This window comes from Centroberyx affinis, unplaced genomic scaffold (assembly GCF_046629955.1).
Source record: "Centroberyx affinis isolate AG114_WGS23_722 - 3 ecotype Tasmania unplaced genomic scaffold, CSIRO-AGI_Caff_v1 ptg002136l_1, whole genome shotgun sequence".
Lineage (NCBI taxonomy): Eukaryota > Metazoa > Chordata > Actinopteri > Beryciformes > Berycidae > Centroberyx > Centroberyx affinis.
Genome location: NW_027280457.1, coordinates 76349 through 86889, shown reverse-complemented (window position 1 = coordinate 86889; position 10541 = coordinate 76349). Strand labels below are relative to the sequence as shown.

Sequence of the window (10541 nt, the reverse complement as noted above, 5' to 3'; positions counted from 1 at the left end):
CTACAACAATGTGGCGAGCGCGTGCCTGCTCGTGCAACCGATTCAGCGATGCGCGCGCACGTACACCGACACTGGAAACCTACCTAGTACCCACCTACCTACCCGCCGATCGAGCGCACGAGCCGACGCACGAGCGACCGGACGACGGAAGTACCAGTGCACGGGCAGGCAGGAACACCGAGGGAAAGGAACGAGAAAGGAGGGACGGAGGGAGGGAGAACGGAGCGGAATTAGTCAGTGATAGAGGGGAGGAGAGGAGGAGAGAGGGAGCGAGGAGGGGAAGAAAGAGAGAGAGGCAGCAGGGTTTTTCTCCCGAGGTGGACGTGGCGGGTCCGGTGGAGTTAGAAGTCACGGGCAACTGAACTGTGGCAGCGGCGGAACCGAGACAGCCATGAACCGGACAAACCGCAGGTAACCGTCGGTATTCAGCAGCTCGCTATTTTCCTCCACCTCGCTGCCGCTTCGCTCGGTTTCCTGCTTTTAATTTCACCTCTTTCTGACAAGATGACTGACTGCACTGGCCGCCGCTGCACAGATTTCATAATTTGACACACTTTCTTTTGTCTCGCAGCCTTGTCAAAGCTCCCGCTGTGCTCAGCCAGCGTGCAAAATGCAAAAAGTGAAGACTGAAGAGGCGGCTAACGCTGCTCTCTCTCTCTTCTTTCCTCTCTGCTCACTCTCACTTTCTTCTCTTCCTCTGCATGCCACTGAGCGCTAGCTGTGGTTAGCTCCCATGCTAGCGTTAGCTAGTTTAGCTAGCAAGCAGCAAACGACGTTAGTGTGATAAACAAGATGGCCACTGGCTAGCCCAGCTAGCTAGACATGGCACCTTGCCCTGTCTTTGTATACCAGAAAAGCGGGTATAAATGCACAATTCCCCTCTGTCATCTCTCCTTTTCACTTTCGGCGCAAGATTCACCGAGACTAAAACTTCCCTATGCATAATGCGGAGGATCGTGTCTTATTCTGAAACGGTTGGAGCCATCCTCTAAACCTATTTCAGCAGGAAAAAAAATCACCGCCAGAAGATTCTTGCAGTCAACTAGTAGTGCATGGTTTGCGTGGCGAGTTGAAAAGGCTACCTGGCTAGCGCTGAATCGACAGGTATGCACAGGACTAACTTTACACTCCGCGGGCAGCTCGATCCGGAGTTTGGCTGCGCGATCAGACAAGAGGCTGCTGCTTTTGCGATGCTAAACTTCGGCCTGCTGTTCATTTGAAAGAGCTTTTGGGCTGACTTGTAGTACTTTGACGTTACGCCTGCCAAGTGTGATACCAGCCTTCCTGCAAACTTTTCAGAGTGGAGGCCACTGCACCGCGGCAGGGAAATGGCAGATTTCAAAGCTGCATCTCAGAACTGCAGAATGGATTTTGCTTTTAGTTTGCTGCTCTGTCTGCTCTGAGTTTGTTTTAAAAAACACTAACAAGCCTGCAGCATGTTAGAATAACCCAGTGCTCTTTCTTTTGAGCTGATTCGTTTTAAAAACATGAATAAACCTATAAGACATTTTTTTGCAGACATCTAGGAGAAGCTTAACTTATTAAAAGTTAAGTTTTTGTCTTCACATTATTCAGCTTGGATATCCAGCCAGAAGCTCAAGTACTGTGACAGTGAGCCAGATTTGGTCGTATTAATTTAACAAGGAAACTATTTAATGTCTAGTAAAAGCGGACAGTATTCTTACTATTATCCTGTGTGTCCACAGCAAAGTAGACTTAATTTGAGCTGCCTGTCCCAATACTTTAACAGCTGAAATGTCAGTTATCTTCATGTAATGATTGAAGTTCAACTGTGCACTCATTTAATTTTCTCTGACCTCCCCCACCTCCCGGCATCCAACAATTAATTTCTCCCTGTCTGTCCTGCAGGCTGGTGCCAGTCAGGTGTGGGTGGTGACACCGGCAGGACGTCCCGGCGACCCACAGGTGTCCCGTTCATCAGGTGTGCCTACGGTCCCACCCACCCCCCCCTCCTCCTCTCAGGACAGGTAGATTCCTCAACCCCCGCTATAGAGGAGGGAGGAACAGAGGAGGAGGAGAAGGAGCGGGTGACCGTTGAGACTCCCATAATCCCAGCAAGAGAGCAGGGAGAGAAATAGAGGAGGAGGAGCGGAAGAGGTAGGCTCCCACAACCAGAGCGATATATTTGTGGGAGGAATAGAGCGAGGCAAAGGAGTAGAAAGTGGAAGTTGGAGAGAGTGAGGAGAGGGGGGAGAGGCAGACCGCTGAGACCCGTGAAACCCAGGCGCTACAGCAAGGGAGGAATAAATAGATAAGAAGGAGGAGGTGGAGGAGGAGAGGAGGAGTAAACAGACTTTAACCACCATGACAGAGTTAGAGACTGAGTGTCTGAGCCTCGGCCTGAGCCACTCCATGCCCTCCGACTGCGGCTCCCCTCCCACGCCTCTGGACCCGTCCCTCCAGGCCGACTGCCCCCCGGGGCCCGGCGGCGGCGCCCCCCCGACCCCCACGCTGGCCCTCCTCTCCTCCGACTGCCCCACGCCCACCCTCAGCTCGCTGGCGGCGGAGATCGCCGAGCCCCTGGTGATGCTGCCGTGCGTCAAGAGCGAGCCGGAGGACTGCGACCTGGAGCCGATCCGGACGGTGGACCTGTCGGAGATCCAGCCGCTGTCCACCGCCGAGCTGGGTCACGACCAGATCAAGATGGAGATCAGCGGCCTGGACTACATCAAGTCCGAGCACCACGGTCACCACGGCAACCACCATCTCGGCCCCTTCCACCACGCCGACGTCACGGAGCTGGACTACAAGTCCAACTACGAGCCCAGCTTGGTGTTTGACTACATCTCCCAGGTAAACTTGTGCAGTCCGGACTTTGGTTCCATATGTTTATACTGATAGACTAGAGCTTGAATCAGAATCAGTTTTACTGGTCAAGTAGGTTCGCACATACAAGCAGTTCGACTTGGGCGAGGTGCGTCGCTCCTGTAGGTCAAATTAAACATGAAAACAACACAAAATCATAAATAAGTAGTATATAAAATTGAAAAGTAGAAATTTAGAGAATGAGTGTCTTTGGAGTATATATCAATATACAATACAATACACTTTATTGTCCCCGTGGGGAAATTTGTCTTGGACACAAATGCTGCACACATATAACTGCCTCCATGCATCAATTTAGAAAATATGTCTATTTACAGTATACACATGGATGTCTGTAACCTGACTGATTGCACTGATAGGAAACACAAACACGTTCAGATTTACAGAATATTGTACTGGGTTGTGAGTGTTTGCAAGGTACATCAGGTGCAACAGGGATATGACCTGGTGAATTGATTACATAGTACAGGATTGACACAGATGTGGGCCAAATGTAACAGCATCACACACACAGTGCAGACGAGGCATACTGTACGACAGTAGACTAAGCAAACACACTATAGGAGCACAATCAGAGCCAAAGTTGCCCCAGTGCAGCATTGATATAGATATAGATGTGTAAAGTACAAGGTTTATTGTTTATTTTTTATTTGGATCCCTCTTAGCTTCTTCCTATGCGGTTGCTCGTCTTCCTGGGGTCCATGAACACAAATACACACTGACAACACAGAATGGGCAAAGGCAATTACAACAACAACAACAAACAATGGCATAGGTAAAATACAAGAGAACAGAAAGGGAACAAATACAAAGGTAAAGCACTGTACTAACAAAAATAAACAAGGGATAATCAATACACAGAACAGAATACGGACAAAGGAAGAACACAATATATCAAGGAATTAGACGAAGAATTGATCGACAGACCAAAATAGAGTAACAAGGTAAAACAAAAATAAGATACAGGAATACAATATCTCCCAACAAATGGACGAGACTGGTACAACGAATTACTAGATAAAATATTAGGCTACACCATGTTCGCCAAGATATCTTTCACTTCAATGTCTGATATAACTGATTCCACTTTAGAAAGGCCCTGGATAAAACTATAAAACTGTAAAACTGAAGGCTACATTTCTGTCATTTCACTCTAAAAACTAGGGGTTCATCAGGGGCACTAAGATCCAAAGGGAGCCAGTGAGCACCTTAGGGTCCCTCACTAGAACAAAATGCCCCAAAAGAGTTCCTTGAAAACCAGATGCACTGAAGTATGCTCAGGGTTCATGAACCCTTTATGAAGAGGCTCCCCAAGAAACCCTCTGTGGTTTCCCAGTGGTTACAGTCTGACAAAACCCCTTAAAGGTTCTGCAAAGTCCTTTTTACTTTCTAGAGCGCAGGTGCACTTGCCTGAAGTCTGGTAGAGTCTCGTAGATGCCGTGTCGTGTGTTGTCGTGAACTTGAGATAACTTGGAACTGAGAGGTTCCTGACTTGAGGAGAGGACAGAGAGACTGAAATGAGGGGGGTAAATCATGATGGTAATGTTAGTTCCCAATAACTCAGTGGTTAGAGAGACCATCCCGTTACCAGAGAGAGAGAGAGAGCAACTACCAGGGAGTCCATTCAATTTCAGTTTAATTTATTCACAAATCAGTTGAAGTACAATCATATGAGACATAATGGAGATATGTGAAATGGGACACCCTGATAAGCTATCTGAAGCTTGAGAATAGGGGCCCAGACACTAAGCAGATAGTATTTAAAATATATGTTTACTAACAAGTCTAGGTTTAAAAAAGTGCATGTATTATACAGTAACATTTACAACCTACAAAACACCCAAGACTAACCTAAGACCCTCAAAAGTACTACTAAATGGTCCTAAGACACTTATTCCATCAGTCTAAACATTGATTAAATAGGTAAGATACAATAAATAGAGACATTCTGGCAAGTGGAAATAACGGTACAATTTGAATGGATTTTTCCTGCTGAAGGATCCTTGAGCAAGGCACTGAAGACTCCCTGCACCTCTACTGAAATGTTTGCATGTACAGTATGTATGTCACAGACCGATTATGTGCCGCCAACGTCTGTGTTTAATATCGGCTGCTCTAAAATAATCCTTGTTTTTCCCTCTAGCCTGGTGGCTGGAAACATGCCAGTTCCAAATTGTCCTGAACCTACTATAATTCTATAATTACACCTCACACTTGTCGTCCTGTAATTGCATGATGAAGCACCGTGACCTCCTCCAAGATGGCTGAATGTTTCAGTCACATTTTTCTACTTTTGTGTCGACCAGCTGGATGCAGGAAAACACGATATGATCGCTGTCAGCCAGTCAAAACCGGGAGGTTCAGCTGATGCACAGGAATTTGTATGTATTTTTTGGGTAGGAATTTTACAACACTGTAATTGCCATATTGCACACAGGCTAATTAGGAAGTAATTTCTTCTCATAGAGATAAATACATGTTCACATTTTACCAGAGGAGTAGGTAGGGTTCAATGTATGTATTTATGTTCTAATTTAAACCCAATGGATTCATATTTATTTAGAAGTAATAAAAATACATAGTGGCGTTCGGTGGGCAAAGACGAGCAGGATAATACGTCAGAATATCAGAAACAGCAGTAGCCCCGTACCTCTGCTATTCTCATTTCAAAGTGAAATGTGTGGAAACCCGTCTGACCAATGAGAAGTCTGCAGGAGGAGGCGGGGCTCCGTCCTGTCAATCACTCCGCCCTGTCACTCAGTCAGAATGAGAAGCGTGTCATTCCTTGTGTAGGTTTGAATTTCCGGAGATCATGTAATTCGGCAATATTGAAGTGTTTGTTATATTTTCAATTCCCTTGAAAGTCCTGGCGTGTTGTCAAGTGCGTCCACAACACATGATCAATCACAACATGATCAATCGCATGTTCAATGTGATTCATTTGCACAGCGATAAAACATAGACGTGAAGTCATAAAAACACTGATAAAATGCAATGACAACCAAAGGGGAGAAAAAAAGGACAAATTTATGCAGGTGACTGAGATTATAAGAATAACAAGGGATGAGATTTTGTAATTTTTGTTGGCCAGCGTCAGGTCAGAGGAGCATAAGAAGGTAAAGAAAAACTTCTTTAATTAACAAATTACATTTTCAAAGATCGTACAAATATAAAAAAAGTATTTTTTCTCATTTCACATTATGATCAATCGCTGCCCTTCTGCCTGTTGTAGGGCAGATGTGTAGGACCCACATTTACAAATGAGGATTATTGACAATATTTCCTTCATTTTTTTCCTCGTAACAGCAGCATTATTCTGTGGTATTTTCTCAGACAAGATGGTGCAAACTCACCTAGGGCTGCACGAGTATGGCTAAAATGATAATCAGTAATAGAATAGTTATTTTGATATATATTGTGATCAATTATTAGTCTGGAAGAACAATTATTTTATTGCACTTTCTACGTCTTATATTAACTAATTATTTTCAACTACAGGTTAAATGTTCCAATACTTCCAATATGCCAGTTTTCTACAATTATTATTTGTGGAAGCTAAAGTCTGTTGTACACCCAATCTCTGTCTGGGACGAAGTTGATAATCCCACTTCGCATCCCTTAAAGGTGAACGCAGACTGCCCGATTTTGTCCGTGTTAATGCCGTGGTAATGCCAGACAAGTTTTCCACGTTTGGGAAAATGTTTCATTGTGAACAATGGTCAGCAGGCTTTGTTCGTTCAGCGTGGCGAGGTCAAGGACAGCCGATCCACAGAGTCCGAGGCTGATCATTTCTTCTCTCCAGTCGCACAGTCTGACATAGAGTGAATGCAAAAGACAGTCACAATCGCACAGTCTGCAAACGGTTTCAAGCTTATCCTGACAAATTACCAGCTCCTGCTGTGCTAGTGTATTTCCCAGATCCTGAGATCATTAGCTGACGGCTGCAAATCCTTTTAAAGACGTACCTACTTACCAACTGGGCTGCTTCTCGATGGCAGCAGGCCAGAACAGCATTCTCCATGCAGTCAACTGCCAGCCCGTTGCTCAGAAAGTCTCTTAAGAAGGGCTCAGGAACACTGGGACATTTCATAATGCAACACCTTATGTTTTGTGTAATATTTGAACATGCTATTTGCTTTTATAAATAGAACCAATGGAAATGCTCTTAAGCTAGTAGAAACCCTTAGATCCCATTGTTGGAATCCAACATTTGGATGCTTTGATGCCTTAAATTTGATATTGCTACAGAAGATTGGTATGGAACCAACAGCTGCTGTTTTCAGATACCCAACATTACACACAGCATTTGTCTGTTTTTCAGCTGGCACAGATCACCAGGGTGGGAAGTTAACTTCAGCTACCAACTAACAGCTGGTAAAGGATGGCTGTGGCTGCTAAATTAGTCTAGTCTACCAGCCACTGTGGCAGGTTACCAAACCTTGTTAGGAAATTGTGTTGTATTCTAAAAATCTACTTGCCTGGTGAAATGGTGAAAGTGTTTGATGAACTGGAGTTCTCCCCTTTGCCCGACACCCTGCATTCTATTCTGTGCTACTTTAATCTTTTTTGTCTCTATCTGACACTGATTTCTGTATTTTAATCACATAATGCATTGGATAATGCATTGTTCCCTGGGAAGAACCTATTTCTGGAGTGCATTAAAAGAATATGCCAACTTCTTGACAAATGAGCACTTTGATCAACTTATCGCTGTGCAAAGACCAGACTGGTAGCAGGTTCACCTCTTTGTGTTCGGAAGTCAGTACGCCTTGTGCTTTGGCGCTTATGCAAACAAAGCTAACCCACGCCAGGCAGTGAACATAAATTGTACTAAATTGTTAGCACTGGCAAGAAACTGAAATACTGGACACAGGTGTTTTTTTTAACTCAGTCAATCCATTCTGTGCTCCATTAACACACCACAGAGCTGGGATTGATGTAGCCAGAACTTCACCTCCATAATGTGTCTTTTTGTCTCAACAAGGGTCACACTCCAAGTCTCAGGCCAGATGTCTGATAATATAAGTAAAATACAGTATGGACAATGTCAGTTGTTCAAAAGTGCAATGGAAAATGTCAGTTGTTCAAAAGTGCACCTCACACTGTGTCCCTAACTGAATTAAATCAGTTGTATTCTCTATAATTTTATATATTTATCTGGTTAGATGGATGGATGGATGGATTGGTTAATTGATTCATAAACTAAGAACACCTTTACTTTTGGACTTTCCAGCCTTCATACAAGGAGGGCTGCATCATCCAAATTGGCCACAAAGGGGAGCTGTGATGTCAAGTGAAAGCAAAGGATTCTAATTTGTTTAACCTGCATCTGTGTTTGTCCCCATTTCAGGTATCGGACACTCTGGAGTACATCAAGTCGGACCACCACATGGACCTGCAGTGCTACTACACCACGGAGCTGGGCTCCTTGAAGACAGAGTACCCAGAACACAATCTTATGTCCAGCCACCTGCAGCGCTCCGACCTGCACCCCAACGGCCTGGAGTCCATCCACATGGCCGAGCTCCGCACAGAGCTCAACAAACTCAGACCGGACCCCATGCTGATGGACGGCATGGGGAAACTAGACCCTGAGTTTGGGGGCAGCGGGGGGTTGTACGAGCTGCAGCCAGCCGAGGAAGGCAAGCCTTCAGCCGGGGTGACGACAGCGTCCGGGCAGGGCGCCGGAGGAGGCGGAGCTAACGCGGCCGTTACCACCAAGACCCAGAACCCCACCGTGAGGAAACCCCGCAACATGCAGGGGGAGAAGCCCTTCTCCTGCACACAGTGCGGGAAGAACTTCAGCACGCTGGGCAACCTGAAGACCCACCAACGCATACACACCGGGGAGCGGCCCTACACCTGTTCGCAATGCGGCAAGAGTTTCGGCCAGGCGGGGAACCTCAAACGGCACCAGCTCATCCATACGGGCCAGAAGCCGTACGTCTGCGCCCACTGCCCCAAGGGCTTCACGAAAGCCGACGACCTGCGCTCCCACCAGCGGCTGCACACGGGCGAACGCCCGTTCTGCTGCGTGACCTGCGGGAAGAGCTTCGGCCAGTCGAAGGAGCTGAAGGCCCACCAGCTCAGCCACACGGGCGAGAGGCCCTACTGCTGCCAGCACTGCGGCAAGAGCTTCACCAAGGAGATGAGCTACCGCAACCACCTGCAGATCCATACGGGCGAAAAGCCGTTCAGCTGCTCGCAATGCGGCAAGACTTTCAGCAACTCCGGCGTCCTCAAAACCCACGAGAAGATTCACACGGGGGAGCGGCCGTTCGGCTGCACGCAGTGCGGCAAGAGCTTCGGTCGCCTCGGGCACCTAAAGGCCCACCAGCAGATCCACACGGGGGAGCGGCCCTTCGCCTGCCCCCACTGCGGAAAATCTTTCAGCCAGTCTGGCCACCTCAAAGCACACGAGCAGATCCACAAACGTGAGCGAGTGGACACAGGGAGCACCAGCAGCAACGGCAGCAGCAGCAGCAGCACGATGGAAAGTGACAGTAGCTAAAAAACAACTCAGTACCCTTTAACCTCTCAAAAAAAGTATTATTCATTTTTTTTATAAATACTATATATAAATATATGTTTTTTTCCTTATGACTTTTTTCTTACATTTTTTCATACCTTTTGTGCTCTTTTTTGCATTATGTACGTGGGAAGGGTCAACTTTGACTGATTTGCTCTTATGCAAGTGTCTGTGAGTATGTACGTACATGTTATGTACTGTGTGTCTGTGGGGTGGGTGTGGTTACTGAGGGTCTTGTAGATAATCTTTATAACTGGTCTCTCTGGTCTGTCTGTACTATAGTGAGTGTAGAGGTGCACCGATACTTTTTTTTATTTTATTTTATTTTTTTATTTGGAGGACCAAGTTCGAGTACTTGTTTTTTGAGTACTTGCCGATAAAGAGCACCGATATTTTGATGACCAAGTTTTAGTACTTAATTGTTTTAGTACTTGCCAATACAGAGCACCAACCTTTGGCTGACCAAATGTGAGTTTTGGAGTATGTGGCGATAGCAATTGAAAGTACTTAATTTTGAGTACTTTGCGATACTGAGCACCAATCTTTTGCCAACCAAGTATGAGTACTTATTTTTGAGTACTTGCCATTACAGAGTACTAGACTTTTACTTACCGAGCATGGATACTTGCAGATATTTGCTCTGGTGTTGTGTTGACCAAGTACAAATATAACATAATTTTGAATACTTGCCATTCTGACAACTGTTTATGATAATAGCAGTTTCAGTCATGCTGCAGAAGAGTGTGAGAAAAGTATTCTTCGAACAAGCCATAACATTTTTTTTTTAAATGTTAATAGGCTGAAATTACATTCCTTTCTTTTGTAGCGGGAATCATCAATAAATCATTCCAGCATCATCAGATAGCATTGTGCTAATACTCAGTTCTTGGTGTCAGTGGGCTTCACCAATACCAGGCACTCAGGCCCGCTACCAGCCCAGTGAAACCCAACACCGGTATCGGTGCACCGCTAATTGAGTGCCATTCCCCCCACCCTACCTCCCACCCCCCCCCCGTCCAGCGATCGCTCACTGTGTACAAATCTTCTATTGATAACATGTAATTCCTAAAAAAAAAAACAAAAGAAAAACAAAAATGAAGCAGCATCATGTACTGGAAAAAGAATTATTAAAGAAACTAATGGCACACCCTGTTTTGTCGTTTGT

At 45.7% G+C, this 10541-nt stretch overlaps 1 protein-coding gene across 1 annotated transcript; it reads left to right on the top strand.

Moving 5' to 3' along the window:
- The first annotated feature begins 216 nt into the window (after positions 1-216).
- Positions 217-10515, top strand: LOC139654690 (zinc finger and SCAN domain-containing protein 2). The gene is made up of 3 exons (XM_071531829.1): positions 217-411; positions 1870-2814; positions 8198-10515. The coding sequence occupies exons 2-3, from the start codon at positions 2326-2328 to the stop codon at positions 9356-9358; spliced, it is 1650 nt and encodes a 549-aa protein (XP_071387930.1). The 5' UTR covers positions 217-411; positions 1870-2325; the 3' UTR covers positions 9359-10515.
- Positions 10516-10541: the final 26 nt, after the last annotated feature.

Excerpts from the sequence above, each read along its gene's own strand:
- LOC139654690 (XM_071531829.1), top strand. The coding sequence starts at position 2,326 with ATGACAGAGTTAGAGACTGAGTGTCTGAGCCTCGGCCTGAGCCACTCC. Across the intron at positions 2,815-8,197 it reads TGTTTGACTACATCTCCCAG|GTATCGGACACTCTGGAGTA; the intron begins GTAAACTTGTGC and ends TCCCCATTTCAG.